The following is a 22047-nucleotide window of genomic DNA, read 5'->3' on the forward strand; positions in this document are numbered from 1 at the left end:
CAAACACAAAAGAAAATTGACATGACAAAAAATAGGCCAGATCATGTAATTTGTAAAAAATGGAGTCAACACGTCATGGTGGTGCCACAGCCATTGGCTGGTTTTTTTATTTACTCAGAAGCACTCCCTGTTAATCTGCCAACAGGCCTTTAAAGTAAGCTGCCTGCCTTTCTTTAGTTGCCATAGTCACTATCCATGCTGTCACCTAGCAGCTCACCTTAGTGAACCAGGTGAAAGGCTTTGCAGGTGGCCTGGATAGTTCAAACGTCACCTTTTTGTTCCATGGAGAAAATAAAGAAAAATAAATCAATCCACGGCTTTGCTGAGAGGTCTCGGGGGATACTGTAACTGCATCTGAACTGCAGCTTATTTAGTCATTCTTTGACCTCCATGTGGTTGACTGGCTCCATGCCTAACCACATGGATCCGAGTCAAAAGTAAAACACTTGCAACATTGTTGTCAGTGTGTTAAAACCACTGGGTAGCAGAACTGGCTGCCGTGGTGCATCGAAGTAGTCACGCAAGAGAAAATCGTGTTAGAACCAGGAAGAGGAAGGCTGTACACCTGTTGCTCTTCTTTCTCTGGACAGAGGCCAGTCACAATAAGTCACAGCATGAGGGCGTGTGGGTGATAAAACAGGCCAAACAGCTGAGTAGAGAGCTCAAGCTTGACAGATTTAAGAAACAGAAAGAAGCAAGCTCATAAATAAGTAATTTTATTTGGGCTTTCTTCTTTAAAGACTATATACTTATCAACTATTCATAATAACAAATGGAATTGTTAAATACTGTACATAACATACTGAACTCCCCCAGTGCACATTTTCACCACAGCAGAGAAGTTATTTCTTGATAAACTAGTCTTTACTCAGTTTTATTATTCTGATAAGACATATGAATACCTTAAGATTAAATAGTATATGATGTAAACATTTCAAACATTTAAGTCAAAAGCAACATAGTGTTGGCAAGACTTCTGTAAAGAAAGAGAGGAAAAGTGTACTTCAATGACCGATTGACCTTAGCAGTTGTGTTTCCCGAACTCAACACCATGTCTTATACCAAGGGTTACTTCAATAGCATGTGCTACATTTTCTATAACATCCTGATGCTTGGTAAATAATGCTTTGTGAATAATCTACAACAATAAAATTCATACATTTCCTTGGCTGCCAGCAGCCAAAGTCTCTCAGACCACACCCACTGCAATCACGTAAGGCAGGAATGCATGTGCAGAACAGGAAAGTCTGTGTCGGGCAGGTAAACCCTGCACTGTCTTTGTAATATGTCTGTATAAACAGGTTAGGCTAACATCTCTGATCTACGATCTGCATAATATAAAATCTCTATTTATGGATATCCGGTTACAGGGGACCTTAGCTAAAATGCAGATGAATTTAAAAAGAAAACAAAAAAAATCTTATCTTTGTCAGGTCACATATTAAACTGGGTACCTCATCATAACACCTGATCTTAACAATGGGAGCAATTTAAATATGAATAAAAAAAATAAAAAAAAATAAAAATTTAGGGTTAAAATTAAAGTGAGGTAGGTCTGAAAGCAATTTTTTTTCAAGCAATGAACCACAGCTTGACCACAAATAACTTCACTTGTTTGAGAGAATTTCAATAAGAGTAGCATATATTCACTTACATCAAAGTAGGCCATTATCTGTGCAAATAAAACAGACCTGGACAATGGAGGAAAGCGTTCAAATGAATGCACTGCACACCATCAGCGCATAGTAACAAGTACGGTTGAAAAGCATACATTGATTGCAGAAAGTCGCTCTTTGTAGTACTACCTGAACACTCTGCCCAGTGCTGTTCACATGCAGATTTGCACATCAAGTCCCCATACATACATACACACAAACACACAAATCAACAGACAACTATAAAATTTAAGCTGCACTAGACATTCCAACAGAAACATGCATAGCCACCAGCAACAATGTGTCTTTAGGGAAAAACACAAATTTACAACATAGTCTGAGCTATACTCAAACTATATCAAGTAAAGGAAATGACGCATTTATGCATAAAAGCAACAAGAGTGGAGATTTGTGTGTTGGCATCCTTCATTTAGTTAAAAAGTCACAGGGTATGGATTTAGACTTCATATATTATGTGTTACATAGTTACATTACTGACCTTTTGTCCCTTTTGAGATACAAAAGCATCATCAAACAAAGCATTGGTGCATCACACAAAACAACCTCACCATTTCTGACACAAAACACTGAGCACATTGGGTACAAGACCTGCTTGTACCTGGGATTGTATCAGCACAAAAACAACACAATGAATGTCATGAAAAAAAATCATATAAAAATAAGCTCTACAATGTTGAATTTTGCCCACAATTTTTAGTCAGACACAGTTTTCACTTAAAGTGTCTTAATTGTGACGGTTATTTCCACATTACCAGTAACTGTATACAGTGCACACATACCCTGTGTGTTCAGAATACGTAGGGGTGTAAAAAAAAGAAAAAATATATATAGTAAAAGCAGCAGGTTTGAGGGTTGTTAGTGTCCAGTTTCACTATTTTGTCAAGTGTTTTTTACTAGTGTTCCGTAGACTGTACTACTTCCACAAAAACCTTTTAAACTAAGTCCACTTTCCTCCTGGTGTGACAGTCACAAGGTGAGTCTGCAAATGAAGATCGCTGAGGCAGAAGGTAGTAATGCGTGTTGCTGGCCTTTTTGCCATTCTCCATGACAGGAAGGATGCAGGGAGACCCCTCACTGTTCTGTCTGTGAAAACTCCGACCGCTTACATACTTTGGATTTGGGGCAAAGCTTTGGGTAGGTGGCATCACTCCGTTAATGTATGTTGGTAGGCTCTTGGGACTGGGAGTCCTGGAACTGCCTCTGGACAAAGGGTCCCTTGGGGGCAACTTGGGTGGTCTGTCATCATCGCTGTAAGCCCCAGATGAGACCTCTGCTGACCAGCGGCGACAGTCTCCTGTCTTGATTGTCCGTGGAGGGATAGGTGGAGGAACTTCTGGTTTATCTGTATTGTTGGTGTGGCGTTTGTGGCATGTGAGGCGCAGCAGAGAGGGCTTGTGTAAAGACCCAGCTGGACCAGAGTGAGAGCGCCTTAGCCTCCTCTGTGCCTTGTCCTGTGGTCTCTGACATACCACCGGCTCGGGTGACTCCTGTTCCTGCTGCTCATACTGTTCTCTCACTTCCTGTGAAGCATATGCTTGATGGTGCTGCTGGACCTTCCCAGGGTTTCGTGGTCCTAAAGGACCATCATAGTAAGCATAGTTTATCTGTCCGCATTCCCTGAAGCTCCTTCGGCTAGGGAGTCCATATCGAAAAGGAGACGATTTGGAACACTGGTCAACACTGGACACCAGACAGATGTTATCGTCTGTACTCGTGAAAAATTCTACCTCACTATCTATAGCCTGCTCAGAGGAGACGTCTGTTTGTGGGGGGATGGGTGGCAGAGGCTTTGAACATCTGTCTGGCGTTTGTGGCGGGCTGCTACATTCGTAGAATGAGAGCCTCTGGAATGAAGGGACCACCTGGTCATCATCAGCAGGACTCGGGGTGGATGGTTCAACATTGTAGGAAAGGGAAAGGTGAGAGGGCCGACATTTCTTTGGAGGTAATCTCTGTGAGCTGGGACTGTGTTTATGTTCTGTCAGAAAAAAACACAACAATAGTATGTCACAGAACTAAATAACTCAAGTTGGTTCACAACAATCATATTTCTCAACTCTGTCCTTTGAAATAGGACAAAAATATGCTAAATTATTCACTTATACTGAGAAATTCATATTACACTTACTATGTCCTGTACGTACAGGGGCAAATGATTCAAAGACACAACATGTGCTGTGGTATTTGTGCATAAGAGAAAACATACAGACAATGCGTGATCATGCACTTACTCTCGTAACTTGGAGGTTGCCCCTTTTGCTGTGATCGATAGCTGTGATCTGTGTGTGCGTTGTGCATACTAAAGTAGAAGCTGTTGAAGAAAAAAAGTAGATTTTAAATTAGCAATAGTTCGTAAAAGCCGCATGGCATTTAATCATTTACAAGACTGACTTGGTCTACATAACTTCAGCATGTCATGCAGGTCTGAAAAACAAATTTTCTCTAAAAGTCCACCACTAGTACCATCAGAATACTCACTTGTCCGTGGGGTCATTGCGATAGCTCCAGGAGGGTTTGGATCCAGCCATGCTGTGACAGTAGCTGCCCCGAAGAAAGGGGTTTTCTATGGGAAAAGAGATCTCCTGGGCAGACAGGCCCACTGTGGACATGCTCCAGGCACAGTCGGGTCGCATCAAAGCCAGGAAACACTCAGATCGCCCGGCTGGCCGCCCCTGCCTCTGGTGTACCTATAACACAGCCAAAGTGCAGCCATGAATGATGGTGACAGAAGGCTGAAAGCAAAAGCAGGTGAAAAGAAGCAGAGCATAGGGTGGCATGCTGAAAAATACTTCAGAAAGCGGAGCAAACATCTGTCACATCACATCAAATATGAACATAAGAAATAAATATCCAGTTCTTTGTCTTAGTATCAACTGTTTTCTGCTCTTGTCTGTTACATAGGAGATAGACAATCTGATGATATTTGATCAACTTAGAAATATGAGTTAAAACTCTGAGAACACTAAGAGCTTAAACTTTTACAAATGCAGGATTACAACAAAAACATCAAGATTTGTATATTGAAAATAGAAGTTTTATACTTGTCTGATCTTTATATTTCACCTATAGCCGGAACCTATATAAATCCAACGGCAATAATTAACTATTAAATCTCTATTTTACTAAGTCAGTATAGTTTATTTCAAGACTTTATTTTGCCTCACTCCAGTGTGTTTCCTGCTTGACCTGAACAGGAAACAGAGTGCCTCCTCCTGATACAACAGATATACCTGATGTTGCAAGAACTATATATGTAAGGTGACCTGAATGTTCGTGTAAGGGCTGAGTAAACAGTGAATACAATATTCAGAGCAGTGAAACATTGGCAGTATATTGATATTTCTGGGGTCAGCCATACACTAGAAGCAAAATCTGTTCAGACTTTTTCCCGACACAGAATCAAAGATACAAAATGTTGTTTAACTAAAGATGAGCATCTATGAGTCATGGTTATAGGTCTGAGTGAGCTTACAGGAAACAAATCTTCCTAATAATTAGATAGATGAGCTGAAACATTGAACACAATCAATCCCTGTTTTTCACAATTCTTTCAAACAGGTGCATCTTAACGATCATCTCCTCTGGGGGTCCCAAATGAGGTGCATGCACACCCAGAGAGACACTCCTTATAATGTAGGAGTGATGACTGAGAAGAACACGGCCCCCTCGCACATGGTCTCCGATGAGCCATATTTATGTGCTGACCTGACAGCTGGTGAGAAACAAAGCTCTAAAACAACAGGAAGCTCGGGGCCATCAGTAGGAGCCAAACTGCCCAACAAGGCATGCAATCCCCCTGTCCAGGGCTGTCAATTCGGTTCGGCAGGGACGGGAAAGCAACATGATCCTTGATAATGAACCCCTAGGGGCTTGCACTTCCTCTTGCAACAGGTGCAAAGACAGTTCATTCTGGCAGTTAACCACAGGAGCATTTACAGGCAACAGGATTAAACAAATGATGTAGCCATGCAGAGTATTAGCCTTCCTGAGGAGGAATTCTTTAAGTCAATTAATTCTGACCCTATGACCAGAGAATGTGGATCTTTTTATGGTCACGTCTGCTTATGGCTGGTCAGACTCATTGGTCCACATGTGCTGAAAGAAAAGAGGTCTTCTGAGGCTGGTAGTGACATCACTGGACAGTTTGGTTCAAGCTTGTAGTAGTCACACTCAGACCTTGACAGAAGAAGTTCACACCCCGCTCATGACACCCCTGCAGCGGTTTCCGAGCAACCATACCCGCTCTACCTGTGCGGCAAGCAAACATCACACACACCCCCTCACTTTACCGGATTGAGATAATAATGGTTAAAAGCTCTCTAGAAGGTAGGTGACTCACGCCACAGCACACAAGTCAGCTATTTGGAAAGGCAAGATGTAATGATGATACAAAATTAAATTTTGTTTGCGTTTATGTGTATCTAGGTGGAAAAGACTCAAATTAATATTGCACACCTAAAAAAAACAAAAAAAAGTTTTAGGCATGCAATCGGACATAAGTAAGATCAAATAAAAAATTAAATCCCTTTCATTTGTAATACATGACGTGGTCATAAATCTGCTCCAGGTATTTTGGGAAATTTGTCAAGTGTCCTTTATAAGTGCTAAAACGCAATTTGCACCCATCATTAACAGTTAACTACACACACACACACACACACACACACATATATATATGTGTGTGTGTGTGTATGTATAAAATGTCTATATGATCTGAAGTTGCATCAAGTGTGTCTGCTAGCACACACAGTCACACACACACACAAAACACGAGACTTTCAAGACTTTATTGCCCTAAACAGACATTTCATATCATATTCTGAACTCACCTAAAAAACTTGGCAGTTCTCCTCTGCTGACTGATCCCAAAAGTCCTCTTTGATTTTTCTCTCTCTCTCTTTTTAAATAGCTCCTTGTTTGTGATCTTCAGATTTCTATTACCTCGGGAACAGGGCGCCTGCGAGTTGGCGGCGCTCCGGCTATACTCTGACACTTCTAGATGGGTTCAGTGTTGAAGTGAGAAATGTCTTATAAGCTCCACCACCATGGAGACGCACTGACTCCGCCTTGCACACTTGCTCTTAAAGGTACAGTCTTCTTCTCCAGCATTCTACATGGCTGTAGTGAACACACAGCAGGAACTTGGTGTATATAGATTGTAGGGTTCATTTAAATGTACATATGATTTAAATGTAACGTGTTAACGTGATGTAATTAAAGTCTGCAGGATTTTATTTATCTGTTTTTAACCTCAGAGGACAGATGCATACAGTCAGCCATTATAGGATATTTCTTTGATAAACCCAATGAATCATATGTCAGTAATTGTTTTGTGAAATGCTCAAAGATCTTTTAAAGAAGGAAAAGTGATGTTTGTAGTGAAACAAGTTTAGCCTGTTCAAACTTTCCATTTAATGCCTATTATGCTTCATATATTATGCTTCATATGTATATATATTATGTTTCATATGTTTTTCCTCAGGTTAATAAATGAATAATATGTCTTCTGTGTGGCTGCAGCAAGAGCTGAGATCTGCAGGGAGTCAGAGACAGTAATGGGGATGGCTCCAGAGTAGATAATGCAGACAGCAAGCAAAGAGAAACGCTCTTATCTGCACAGTACTCTGCTGTCATCTGAATCAAGCCAAGCAGCTAATTTATCAGATCAGGCTGGACATTTTCTTTTGCCAGACCTGTTCTCTGTTTACCTGACTTGATTTTCACTTAACACAAAGTAAATTAAGTCAGCCAGTTTCATGTATTTTTCCTCAGGTTAATAAATGAGTAATTTGGGTCACAGTCCTCACGTCTTTTATTTCCAAGCTTAGCCTACATAGACGTTATATGTGGTGTTGTATTAACTTTATAACTTAACCTAAATTAACTAAAAAAATCCAGCACTGACTAGCACGCTATCCAAACACAGTGACACAATAGCTACAAACAACCTGTGATTTAAATCAATAGTGGTAGAAAGCAGAGGTGTGTGTGTGTGCAGAGAGAACAGACTGTTCTTGTGCCTGAGTTTGGGAATCCTTCACATTCTGCCTAAAGGGCCCCCCTCCCCAGATCCAAAAGGCTTATCATTGCATATTTGGCCCTTGCACAGACCAGACATTCACTAATTCCCTTTTATGATTTCAGGCACATTTTTGGGATTCCTCTGGACTAGTTGTGACCAGAGGGCAAAAGTAAATCATTACAAGGTGAAATCCACATTTTATCTGGGCATTGCTAATATGAATTAAAATAAGATTGACTGGCAAGTGAAAAACTAAAGGTTGATGGATGCTCCAGGAAATACTTTTGTGTTAAACCTAAAAATAAAGAGGTGAAAGTAAATCAAACTAAGATCAATAAAAGTTTGTATGCATTGCTGTGTACCTACATCCAATCTGGAACTTAAAGTACTACAGGGGAAATAAACAGGCCTCATCTAAATCATCTCTTAGCTCTCCACAGTCTCTCTCCCCTCCTGCCTGTGAACCACTCTGATGTCATTGCTGGCAGGAAGTGCCTTATTAAGTTAGTCATGAAGGGGGAAAAAAAACTAAGCCAGAGAGTAAGATAAGCAGGCACAGCCAGAGGCAGCCCTGTTGAGGGGTTACTCTGGCTTTTCTTTTGGTTTTTACCTTATGACTCACGCTGGGCTTTGTCCAACACATTCAGCATTCTCCCCCCTTAAAAGGGACACCTTGGCTCATTTTTCCTCTTAGCTGCTTTGAGAGTAAAAAAGAATTTCCCTTTGTGGCTCACATTCCAGCATAATGGTATACTTATGAAGTCGTGTCTCAGTCTCAGCTGATGACTATGAATCCCTCACCAGCAGGAAGGGTGGAGTTTGCCACATACAAAGCCAAAAAAAAAAAAAAAAAAAAAACAAAACTGTACAATTATTGTAAATGATTTATTCAGTGTGGAGGTCAGAGCATTGGAATTACATTTCATGCATGTTCAGCTTGCATCCAAAGTTCACACTGATATAAACATAGCTGCAAAAAGTTTAGTGATGTAGTGAAGTGACGTCAACCCAAAGCCTGTAGAAGTAGGTGGTGTACTAGCAAGTGACAATAAAACAATTAGTTTATTGGAATCTCAATATAAACAGAACTGAAAGACGTACAGAGAATGGTTTTACATTCATTTTCAAGAACGATATTAAATTAATAAAAAAGAGCCAAAACCAAGACAAAATAATATTGATGCTGCTTTTATAAGCTGGAGAAGGTTTTTAAGCAGGAAATTAAATAAATTCAGTGTGCAACCTGCAACAGTTCTTCTGAACTGATGAGAGAAAAGACTGTATGATTCAAATGTGTATGAATCTGATGTTGTAGCTATACTCTTCTCAGCTGATTCCATAAAGCTGTCTTGTTTTGTGTAACCACACATGATGCTGTGCTGATCCTTTGCTGTTTGGTATGTGTTAATTACCAAAGAGGAACAGCAATGCGTTAATGGAAATGTGGCCTTTCCTACTGTTTGTGCTTAAAAACAAAAAACTACATAGACTGTGCTCTTGGTAATGTGAAGGAAGCTGTGTTTTTCTGACCATCTTTCATAGCATCATCTGTAAGTTTAAAATAAGGGTATTCTCATCTAATTGTTAGTAGTTAGTCAGCAATTTTCTTCTCATTATGGATGATGTTTTTCAGACAAAAGAAAAGGAGCTAGTAATGAATAGCTAACAAAGCTACAAAGTCCATGAAAAAACTTTTATTGTCTTATTCTTTGCATTCCAATTTATATCATCAGTCACTGACCATAAGAGGACACTGTGTAGTAAAACAAGCACACCCACAAGGATGCTGTGATGATTTAGTTGGTCAACGTCATACCTGGCTTCCTACTGAATGGAGGATTTCTGACAGAGATGCTTGACAACAACCTGAGAACAACCTGATGGGAGAAGCTTTGTAATTGCATAGAGAAGTCAGATTTCTCTAATGATGATGCATCCATCTATCTATCTATCTATCTATCTATCTATCTATCTATCTATCTATCTATCTATCTATCTATCTATCTATCTATCTATCTATCTATCTATCTATCTATCTATCTATCTATCTATCTATCTATCTATCTATCTATATATATATATATACATATATATGAGAGAGCTATAGAGAGTAAAACCTAGATAGAGAGAGATTAAAACTTCTTTTACAAGGATGTTCTTGTAGTCTAAAAAAAACAAGGAGTCCAAAAACAAAAACACAGTTACTCAAGTTACACAGTTAAGACACACAAAAAAGTAAAAAGAAAAGAAAAACTACATTTACAAGCAAATGGTTAGAAAGAAGTGCAGTCTCAAGAATTTTGTTTGAATTTAAAAGCGCTCCATGCAATCAACTCAATGAATGTCTAGTCATTCTGCAGCATATTCAAAGCAGAGTGAACAAAAGCCTTTTTCCCCAGTTCATACCAAACATATGTAACAGAAAGTAACAACTGCTCATGTGACTGGACAGAGTAAGAATCATCTCTTCTCTGACCAATAAGGGTATATAAGTAGGCAGCAACCCAAGCAGTGCCTTATAAATGAAAGTGTACCAGTGACAGATCCTTTGGGTGGTCAGAGCAGACCATCCAACATGAGAGTATAAATCACAGTGGTGTGTCGACATTTTACAGTTTGTAATAAACCTCAGGGAGGCATGATAAACGGTGTCAACCATTCAAAGTTATTGAGCAAATCTGTTCATATACAGCAAATCTCCATAACCCAGCACAGGCAGTAAAGCTGCAGCAACAAGCTGCTTTTGTTGCATAAAATAATAAAAAAAAAGAATCATACAACTTCATTCTAAAGTTAAAACTCAGATTTAGCCATAGCTTCTTCCACAGGTTTTCCACATGTGGCTTGAATGTAAGGGAGTCATCAATCAAAATACCCAGTTATTTATACATGTGAACCATATATATATCATTTCCCTTCAGGGTGGAAATTGTAGGAAATAAAATAGAGGTGGTTCTCATGTACAAATTGGTGTTATTACCAAGAAGTGACCAGAAATAAATTTCCTTACTTTTGCACTAAGTTTATGTTCTAATTATAAACCTCTTTGTGTGCACCAGTAGGTATTTATAAATGTATTTTATTCATTCACACATGTTTTACAATATTGGAAGAACAACTAAAATAAAAACATGAAACAAAAATAAAAAAAAGACAAACATGATCAGGAAATTGGTACATATATGCCTGATTAAAAATGTTTAAATTATTATTCATTTATTTATTTTGCAAACAATCACTCACCTAGTTTGGCTCTGATTGTGGAAACAAAATGCAAATACCCAGGCAACTGCTCACTAAAATGTAAATATGACCAAGGTGAAGCACTTCTGCTTACTGGCCATGTCGTACTGCTGAGAGTCCTCCAGATGTTTCAGTTATTAATCACTCATTAGTAAAAGAAAAAAAAAGACTTCGGGGAAATGGAGGGATTTCTGGAATTGCTCACACACAGGTATTTTTGTTTTGAAATGCAATGTAATCAAAAGCAGCAATACAGAGTCACTATTGCATCATACCTCAACATTGCTATGTTGACTGGTTCAAGTGCAGCCACAGCCTGCTGTTAGTAATGGGTGGAGCAAGCCCATCCACCTCCTTTATGATGACAGGGTGTGTTTAGACTCTAGGACCTGAGGATCACTTCAGACATAAACCGGGGGAGTTATTGGCAAACTCATCCTATGACTGAGACTGAATCAAAGTCATGTTAGTAATTATTAGCGTTGCTAATTCTTTTATTTAAAAAAAAAAAAAAAAAAAAAAAAGAGGACATACTTGTATGATGACTTCTACAGTCATGCATAAACCCATACGCACACATCCACACAAAAACTGGGATTTGTTCCTGATGCTTAGGGGAAAGCTGTGAAAACGACAGCTGTGGGGCGTTGGAGGACATCATGCTGGTTTGAGTCTCTCTCCAGCTGTTCGTCCTGGACCAGCTCTGCAATGAAATGGATTGAATAAAGATAGATAGTCACTGTTAACATTCCTCCATTTTTAGACTTTTTAGAAAGCTAATATTCCCTGCAATAAAGTTTGGTTATTTTTCTACCGCATTTCATTTTCTGCTTCAGAAAAATCCCAGATGGTCGAATAAAAAGATACTTTACAAGTTACCAACAGTGGAATGTCTGTATTGTCTTTCAAACACAAAACAGGAGTTTTTGGCAGTAAGCCGACAGTTTCCCAGGTTTCCGGTGCTTCTGATGTTAACATGATGAAGAGAAGTTTTAGGCTTCACCAAATGTAGCAATCTATTAATCTTAGGTAACATCTGATCACTAAGGGAGTTCTCTCTTTCCCTGATTTCCTGGTTCAGCCTTACCCATGGGAGATATTGAAATGCAGCCCATGGCGTGACCCAAGGCCCCTAGCTCTTCTCATGAAGATTTCAGATGTTGTCCACAAGAGATCAGTAGGCTTGTCATCAAAGGGGGGCACTTCTGATGGAGGAGGTATAAATCAATACCTGCAGGGTCAAGAAAGCATTACTCTCCAGGTACACTCGGAGAACAGAAAACACATGTGTAAGGAAGGATGTCTACACATGAGCTAAACTCAGTGAGCAGAACAAGTCCTGTTTTCCCATTTGTATGTGTCTGTAAGTGTGTGTATAGCTGAGCCTGGTGACATAGACTGAGTCATGCAGGGTAGAGTATGTGCTTTGTCAGAGCGCCTTTTGTTCCATTCACACATGGATTTAGGATACCTGATGAAATCAGCCAGACTACCTTATCTGACGTTGGCAACAGCCACATTAATTCATCACAACAGAAATGCTCTGGATCACTGCTCACACAAGCTTCTTAATGAGCAGGTTAAGGAGAATTAAGACGAGATCCAGCGCCCATTTTCCATCCCCTGCGATCAGGTTGGCTGTGTATTCGCATATGTTAGTGGTAAAATATGGTGCTCCAGGGAGAGAACGTAGTGTGGGTGGAAATGCACAGTTCCATCCAATTGTAAACCTACAAAAATGACCTTGAGGTTACACAAAGAAAACCAAGCAGGATAAATAACTAAACCAATGTTTATTGTTTAGTACATAATTTGTTCCTTTTCTTAAGAGTTAATGTAAAGTTGTGGTGGCATTGGAGCAGAAATCTGGAAAGACTGAACAGTAACAACTTCCTTAGTGTGTTGCCAAGATTAATTTTCATATATATGTGTGTATATATATATATATATATATATATATATATATATATCATTATTTCCAGAAAAAAATAAATTATGTAAACATTACGTTAAGCTGAAATTAGCACAAAGTTGAAACTGAGATATTAAGTTATTGTTGTTTTTGTCAAATATGTGCTCATTCTGGGAAAAATGTTGGAACATGGGCATGTTAAATATGTTTAGCAGCAGCCTGTAAGTATTTGCTTTGTTTTCTTATTTGATACTGGATTTTTCCTGCTTAACAGTTTGTTGCCTCCTTTGTTGTATTTTTGTTCCACCATGCGTTTGTTAATGTATGACAGTGTGAACAGCAAGTCCAGTTTAACAACCAGAGTCTTTAACATCAATAAAATGTCTTATTCTTACAATTTGATAGGTTGTTTTTGTACTATTCTCATTTAAAGAAAGGGTTCAAATAGTTTTAAAGTCCATTTGCCCATGTTTTTGGAAACAACATCCTCTAAAAACAACAATGGTTGATTATTGAAAGATTTATGTGTATCCAGCCAAATCTGTAAAACCTGGTCTGAGATTTGATTCTGAATCATCATTTCATATAATTTTAATTCTACATTTGCATTAATCAGGAAAAACTTTTGTGATCATCTATGGGGTGAAAGTTTGTTTTTACTTGTTATTTTTGTTCTAAAAACTGTGAACCTCAGATTTGTGTGTGGTGATTAGGTGGGCTACATTGTGAAGTCACTTGCTTCACATTTAGTTTTTTCCAGTCATCTCCATGTGCAATACATCTCCTAAAACTTTTTTGTAATCATGGAAAACAGCTTACTTTACTCCACTATAGAGGCTTCATTGGAGCCACCTTCCTGTGTTATACACTGTAATTAGCTCTTTAAAGTCAAGTTAAAATAAGGGCTGTAATTAACTGGGAGCAGTAGATTATTCTTAACCCTGCAGGAAAAGAAGTGGTTGTGCCTGCTGTACATCCTGTTTGAAAATCATGTAACAAGTGAAGTTGGAGTTTTTTTTTTTTTATTTATTTATTTTTATTTTAGCTCTGATGGGTAAAACAGTGTGATGTTGTCTGGTAGTTTTCCTCTTATTACAAAACAGAAGCTGTTAAGAAGAGACAATTAAAAGTAGAGTCAACAGTTGTTAGGCCTTTTACATTAAACAAAAATCTTTTTTTTTTCACCCTTCCTGTATTCTTCGGTAACACTGTCCTCCTCGCACTGCTGTGGTCCCTGGCAGGAAGTAAATCAGCCAAGGAGTCGCCCCAGACCAAACACTGCAAGGGCCTCTGGAGCCTGGAGGTGTGTGGGAGGCGTGCGCCGAGCTCACGGGCCACAATGTGCTTGTTACTTCCTTGTCAAGTAAAAAAACAGACTTTGCTGTACACACAGATGTGCGCACAAACTCACACTGACTCATACAAGAAGTCGTGCATATATAGACGTTTGCACATACCTGAGTTTGCTCTTAGGCAATAAATAGATGGACAGACAGAGAAGGAGACAGGCAGGCTTATTTTGTGCTTAACTCAAACAGCATAATATTTTTACTCATTCTAAACAAACCTTTTAGAGCGACAGTCTGCACTTAACATCCTCTTTCTTCAAATCTTCCCTTTAAACAGTATGTATTGGAAATCTGACATAATTGCTCCTTTATTTGGGGACTTCTCTGAAGCCCCTTAATTGTAAAAGAAATGCTCTGATATATCCAGCACACAGAAAAAAAGTGTCATATTACACTTCTGCCAGAGATATCACACTCACATACGTGTCCCTTTGACCTCAGACCGCCTTTGTTGAAGGACTGGCTTTAAATAGGGGCACATGTCAAAATGGTTGACACTCTGCTTGTGCTAAAGAGCCTTGTATTACCTCCTATGACCTGAATTAGGCCCTGAGAGTTTCCTGCTTCAAAGGATATTTTTAAAAATTTTCTTTCACAAGTGGTACAAGTTTGGTTTTTCATTGATAAGTACAGCAAAATTATCCTCAGCTCTTGTTATGTTTATATTCACTATACTAAATGCATACTTATCCTCACCTATGTTATAGCTGAATAGAGTATTTCATTATTATTATTTTCCCAGTATTTAAGCATTGGCGCAAAAGAGATTTAACGATTCAAATCTACATGATTTCACTACTACTTTTTTAAATGATCTAAATAAATCAACAACATATCTGTTTACTTTAAATTGTTATCATATCTATAGGTGAACTGGGCATTTTTTGTACATTTCATACTTAACATATGCTTTTGTGGTTATCCATTTGTTATCTTTTCTTTTATCTCTTTGTATCGGCTTCCTCTGTTAATTCTGTGCCAAAGCTTGGCATGGGAACTCCCATCCAATTTTGAGACTATGTGAACGTGTTCGTGCAGAAGTAATGTGACTCCCAGCTGCATTATCAGTGTATATCAGCTCTATTTCAATAGAAACAAACATAACCATTTATTAGAAAGGCTCTGTTTTATTCAGACTAACATTGTATTTGCACTGTTTTATGATGCTATGTTAAACGTAATGTTTTTTCATGGGAATCTGATATCCCAAGAGATGCGCTTTAAGGACATCCAACAATGTCCTTAAAGCACATCTCTCAAGACATTAATCTTCCTTGATTAAACCAACCTGCAATAACACTAAATACAATTAAGTTCTAAACCTTTAACAATGGATGATTAAATAGGCACTTCCATGACTTCAGAGACATCAGAATCTATATCTTATATTTACAAACAACAAAAGCTGATAATCTTATTACCAATCATGTTTCCTTGACGAGGACCAGTTTGACTATTCTGACTACCAATGACCAATAGTTTCCTTATTGACTCATGATTTACTTTGTTTCAACTGGTATTTGCCAAAAGTAAAAGGACTATTTTTTTTAAATCAGTCCCACAACAAGCTTACACATTTGATGCCATTTCCCCAGAAACCCATAAAGCAGATACTTGGTGCATGAAGACTGTGAAATATTGAAGACTGTTTTTCCTGTAAAACAATGTGCTACTGTATAGCGAGTGTAGGCTTTGAGCTTATCCTGCATGACTGTAATCTTTAGAGTTCAACAAAGTGTTCCCACCACAGCCTGCTAATTAAATTCATGCTCATTAAAGTGCTGAAAGTAGTTCCTTTATAATACTGTCTGGAATGCTGCAAAGACCAAACAAGCCCCTATTAAATTGTTCAGTCTTTTCAGTTGTAGAATGAAACAATCGATTGATGCCAACTGATGAATAATACCCATTTTACTCAATATATATTACTATACAGAGATCTCAGGAAGGACGTTGTAATGTAAGGGTGTTTTTCCTTGAAAGTACAATCTAGTAAAGTGCGAAGTATTTACTATTTGCACTAGAGAGGGGAAGCACATTCTCCAACTCTTCCCAGCACAAACTAGTGTAGTGGATGCATACCAAACTCAAACCAGATAAGATTGTGAGTCATTGAAAGGGGTCCAAAACACCCAGCTCTTCCTCCCCTGTACCAACAACTCCTTTCAGGGATATCTGTACTTGGCCTCTTACCAAGACAGGAAGCACCCAGCAGAGAGAGACAAAAACAGCTCTGCTTCCTCTGCCTTCTTCCCTGCACTGAGAAACTTTGCTAATAGGAAGTAGATAAAGCGTCTCGGAACCTGGAAAATGTTTAGTTTGTGATGTCTGAGTGTTCACATGCAGGCACAGTATGTCCACATCTACTTGTACCTGTGTCATTTCAGGTGCAAGAGTGGGATAAATAACGTCACAGGATGAAGAGCAGAGCTCAGAACACAGGCAGCACTTCATGGAAGTATGTCAGCATGCTGTTGGCACTCTTTGTGAAGAGAAACAGACATGACGTTAGTAATGTTTTCAAAGTTGCCCTTTCTCAAACTGAAAGAGAACACATGGATTTTGTAATTAGAAGGACCTAATATATGATGAAAATGCTTGCCTACACCAAAAACCTTATTTCTACACATGCAGGAACACTACTCCTTGCTCTCTGTTGGCCTTTTCTGTTTGCTTGGTCCTATGTGATGTAACACAGATCTCTCATGTGACACAGCTTTTGCTCAGCAAACAGAGACGGTGACACATCGTTCCAATGCTCCAGCAGTATTAATGATATTTACAACATTGGTCAAATTATAGTCAGAAGATGAGAATACATTTCTGGAAGTAAACATTCATCTTCTCCTAAAATATTCTGAGTGAGTCATATGGAAAGTGGGAGTTAGAGTAGCAGAGTGTGTGACAGAGTTTGAGAAAAATGGATCGGGAGGTAATCACAGGAGAGAAGCCACCCACATTTACCACAAAAGTTTGACTCATGCGGTTTGGTTGGCACATGGCTGTGGGATGAGGACATTACACTGGGCTTCTCCACAGGATGTGCTGCCTTACTCTAAGCTGAGGCTGCCAAGTGGAGGGGAGCACCTAAAGCCCTACCTGAAGTTTTCAGTGCTACAGCTACAAAGGCTGTTGGCTGATCAGTAGACACACAACTGTCTTAATCGCAATGCTTAACCTTGTCATCACTGTCACTCCTACATCCACAATGATTGTTTCCCTGTAGAGTAACTGCTGTGCAATATATTTCTGATAAATTCATTACCAGCACCAATCTGCCTGTCAACCTCCCGTTCTATTCTTTCTACACTTATGAACAAGACTCTTCCACTTTCGGCAAGACATCATTCCCGACCTGGAGAGGACAGTCCACTCTGCTCCAGCTGAGGACAATAGGCTCGGATTTGGAGGTGCTGATCCTTATATTAGCCGTTTCCCACTTGGTTGCAAACTGTTCCCGAGAGTTGAAACAAACAAGAGTACATCATCTGCAAAAGCGGAGACCCAATCCTGGGTTCGCCAAACCGGATCCCCTTAGCTATTCAATTGCACCTAGAAATTCCGTCCATAAAAATCTTAAACAGAATCGATGAGAAAGGGTGCTCATTGGTAACAGATCCAACTTACTGCTGGCAATATGGACCAAGCTTTGACACTGGATGTTGAGGGACTGAATTAACATTATCAGAGAGTCTTGTTCCAAATAGTGCCAAAGCTCTCCAACAGGATTTCCCAAGGAACGCAAAGCACATGTAGATTGGTTGGGTAAAATCCCAAGCACTGTCCAGGACCCTGCTGAGCATTATTGTTATCATTATTGTTATCTGACAGCAGAGAAATTGGTGGAAATTTATGGTACATAAGTGCTAATAAAGTCTGGTCTGGAGACTGGCATGGTAAAGTTAATGATTCATTTACTATAAAGGTCTAAAATCAGGCACACTCCAAATTTAGGCAGCTAACCCAACCACAAAAGTGTTAACATTTGCTCATTTCTCATCTCATTTCAATAGGTTGCAAGTCTCTGTATGCCAAAGACCATCAAAACTTATAGCTGTTCCACTGAGTTTTCATCTTAATGCCTCAGAAGAAAGAACCACAGCAGAAAATGCTCCAGTTGGAAGTGTGAAAATCAGGATTTGCTCATCTCTGTGCTCAGTGACTGGGTCTGCTATTATAACCAACACAGACAGAATGACAAAGTGTCACTGATGTAGTGTAGACACTGCTATGAGTGTGTTTGTCAAACAGACACTAACATGCTTGCAAACAAAAAAAAAAAAAAAAAAAAAAAAAAAAAAAGATCCCAAAGTTTATCCAACTATCATTCCATTTTAGCTACTTGGATTTTGATTTGGGGGCTGGTGATGTTCATATGACTTTTGGATTAGGAAATCCAATTTCAGTTAATTCATTTTTTCTATTGTGAACAACAGTTTCTGAGTTTAAAAAACAAAACAAATAAAAAAAAAACATCATGATTACCAGCCTTAGTGTACTAATGAGCTATATGATGCCAAGTTGTTAACACAGTGTGTTGTTGAGTTAGACATGCGTAGTTGCTGTCTTATTTTCCACCAATAACCTGTCACTTACTATCAACATCAACTTATCATTGAGATTAGGCCTTAAAGACGTAAAGCAAATTTAGAATAGTATCTATTTTAATCACAGGGGGGGCTCTGTTGGTCTTTGAGGGTTAAAAGTTGGCTTTGGCAAAAAAAAAAAGTGTTCCCCATCATCTTTTTTGCAGGCTTCAATTTTTTTCTGGATACAACCCAGTAGAAATGTTTTTCCATTTTACATTTCTGGATATACAGTAGATGTCTACATTTGTAAACCTTAGATTTGACCAACAGCTTTATCAACCTACAAGTTATCATATATAATGGGGCAGTAAGGAGGGGGCATATGGCTCCAAAATACTGGTTAGCATATGGGAGAACAGTCTGCAAGAAATTTGTTGTCTCTTTGTTTTACCTTGGATAGCACTGTCACACTCGCTGCTTAACATCCTTGCAATGTAGCCATATTAAAATTACTACAACATTAAGGACCATTAAAATAGAGATGTTAGGGAAATTGAAAGGGTACCAATAATTCGTACATTTGTGGTTTTAGTTTTTTTATTTTTTCATACCAGCCTTTTAAATCAAAAAAACAATTTTATTTTTATTAGCATTTTACTTTTAAAGGTGGATATTTCTTGAAGTATTCCCATTCATGTTGTTACAGTTCAGGGCCTCCAGTAGATCAGGACTGTACCCTAGTTGGCACATTGTGTACTTGTTATTTCTCCTTCCACATTCATGTTGCATAACAGGGTCATTCATTTCTGCAACAGTGAAAAAAAAGAGAGAGACAAGCGTTCCTCTGAAAAGAATATTGCTTTCTATCACATGCTAAAACATAAGATGCTTTAAGTTAGCTGCACTGCAGTCTGCTTTCTGAGAATTTATAGCTCTTGGCATGAACATGAGAAGGAATTATAATATATAATGATGTTGTCTTTGTTTTAGCACTCAGCTTTGTTTTCCTGTTTTCTGTTCACTGTGTCCCTGCCTGGTCACTTGGTGTACATTTTACCTTCCTGAGGTTTGTATTTCCAAGCTGATAAAACCTTCCCTCCTATAGTCGCTGAGATAAGAGCTGCTGTTTACGACAGGTAGAATAGTTTGTGTGCACTCTCTCAGGGCTCAGCACACATGTGGTGTGTGTATAAATCTATCCTATCTAACTCGCCCAGAGCTTAAGTTTCCTTATTTAAAATGTTGAAATGTTTCATGCTACGGAAGCCACTCAGGGACACAAAACCTAAAATCTTTCCTGGATTGCAGGCAATGATATGATTACTCAGCTGCCTAGAGCCAAGTTGTGTGTGTCATCACTATATTAAACTCCAAGCAGGAGCCAACTCTTGTATTTGTCAGTTAGTTTGGAGAATAATGGGAAAATAGACCAGACATGTACACCACTTTATTACATTTGAATTTAAGTACCTTTAGCAAAAAAAATGTTTAAAAGCCTTGCAAGTTAAACAGATTATATTATTATTGTCCTGAAGTTATTATGTGATGTCAGTGTTCCGTGCCACAAAGCTGCCAAAAGCCTGGGAAAAGTTAAACAATTGAGTGCCAGCTCCTCATTGGAAAAAAAAATCAGCAAACTATGGATTCAAACACACTGGCTTGTTGGAGTAATGTTGTGGCAAACCCTTTTGTTTACAGAACTTCCCACTGTGGTAAACACGGGTTAAAAAAAAAAAAAATGTCTGACAGCTTTTAAACTCCCACCACCCACACTGTCTCATGAAAGCAATATGTGGTTGACTATACAGCTTGAATTGGGTGCAGGCCTTCTCTGTTCCCACTAACTCCATTTAGTGTGGCTGATGGGTTAGAGGCTAGTATTTCATACACACATTGTTTGTTTTACTTGTTGCCTTGGTGATAGTGGCATCTTTCAATAGTTGACCTGAATAGATGCTATGGGGGCAGTGCCAAGCAAAGCTTAATTTGCGTAATTTCTTCTAAACTCATAAGAATATGGATGGATCAGACATGTTATAGTCCAATATAGTGGGGAAATGTTCAGGCAAATAAATTATCCTGGGTTTGTTTGCTCTGTGCAGTCTTAAATAAAATGATTTACTGCCAGTTACATATTAAGGTCAAAAGTAGGCCCCTTGCAATGTTGAGTGTTAGAGTGGGACCATATCCAGTGTGAAGAAAGGCTGGAGAGTTTGCATGTGGAGCTGGGACTCATTTTCTGGAGTGACAGTGATGGAGGGAGACCAAAACAAATCACTTGGGGCTAGATAAGAAGGGGTTGGGCCTAAATGTTGTTTTTTTCTTCTTCTTCTTCTTCTTTTCAGGATTAGCAGGCTGTTCCATTCTAACTCTGTAAGCTATTAAATAGGTAGAGGGGTATATTACTACTGTCTGATTGCTTTACAACCTATTGGCACCAGACCGTCTGCCTCAGGTAAAACATGCACCTGTGTGCTCAGCGAGACCAATAGGGCTCAAACACAAATGACACACAGATCTGGAGACAGGATCTAAATGCTGACTGTCTCCTTAGTCATTCAAGTACTTTATGAGTAAGTATAGAGAGGATATGAAATAAAAGTAAATATGTTGCTCTTCTGACAGTAAAGTAAAAACATAAAATTACACTTATTTTTATATGTATTGCAATGATTTATGACTTTTGCATAGAATAATCTCATTCTAGATTGATGTGAAAAATTCAAGTAAGGCATAGACTGGGAAAGTTTTACTAGTTTATCAAGAAATAAATAGGTTTCAGAGAATGACTTTTGTAGCAAGCTCAACCATTTGTCAGATAATCATGGAGCAACTCTGAGGGTTTGTCATCTATGACTGGTTGGACCTGATCTGTCACATGTATCTCTGTCCTCTTTTTAAGCACAGAGGGTGGGGTTTACCCCTGGCCTGTCTAAGCACAGAAAAAAAGTATTTACAATGAACATCTATGCCCATATAGTTTCACATTTGCTTCTTTATTCCTGTGTCTTTCAAAAAGTAAATATGGGAAAAGATCTTTTCTGGGTTTTATTTAATTACATGTAAAGGCTTTTGTATTGAAACTGGATATGGTGTGGCCTCTTTATATATTACTGTGTTTTGTGGTAAAGCTAATATTCTGCTCTGATAAAAACAGGGATGACTACAGTTTATAAAAGTGACATATCTAGTGTTGTAGCACACTTTATCTTTTCCATCTTTAAAGCATTGCTTGTATCCTGCATGCACTTGTTGAAAAAAAGAAAAACAGGTCAGCATATTGTGTAACAACTTGGCACAGAGATTGCTGCGTGTG

At 38.7% G+C, this 22047-nt stretch overlaps 1 protein-coding gene across 1 annotated transcript; it reads right to left on the minus strand.

The window, feature by feature from the left end:
* Positions 1–700: 700 nt before the first annotated feature.
* Positions 701–6673, minus strand: errfi1a (ERBB receptor feedback inhibitor 1a). The gene is made up of 4 exons (XM_041980942.1): positions 6506–6673; positions 4155–4363; positions 3908–3987; positions 701–3654 (listed from the first exon to the last, which is right to left on the minus strand). Exons 2-4 carry the CDS (start codon positions 4307–4309, stop codon positions 2609–2611), a joined length of 1281 nt encoding a protein of 426 aa, XP_041836876.1. The 5' UTR covers positions 4310–4363; positions 6506–6673; the 3' UTR covers positions 701–2608.
* Between the last annotated feature and the right edge of the window lie 15374 nt (positions 6674–22047).

This window comes from Melanotaenia boesemani, chromosome 3 (genome assembly GCF_017639745.1).
Source record: "Melanotaenia boesemani isolate fMelBoe1 chromosome 3, fMelBoe1.pri, whole genome shotgun sequence".
In the NCBI taxonomy this organism is placed as follows: domain Eukaryota; kingdom Metazoa; phylum Chordata; class Actinopteri; order Atheriniformes; family Melanotaeniidae; genus Melanotaenia; species Melanotaenia boesemani.

Coding starts and splice junctions, on each gene's coding strand:
- errfi1a (XM_041980942.1), bottom strand. CDS start 4,309: ATGCGACCCGACTGTGCCTGGAGCATGTCCACAGTGGGCCTGTCTGCC. Junction 3,988..4,154: donor CGCAATGACCCCACGGACAA/GTGAGTATTCTG, acceptor TTTCTTCAACAG/CTTCTACTTTAGTATGCACA. Junction 3,655..3,907: donor GCAACCTCCAAGTTACGAGA/GTAAGTGCATGA, acceptor TTTTTCTGACAG/AACATAAACACAGTCCCAGC.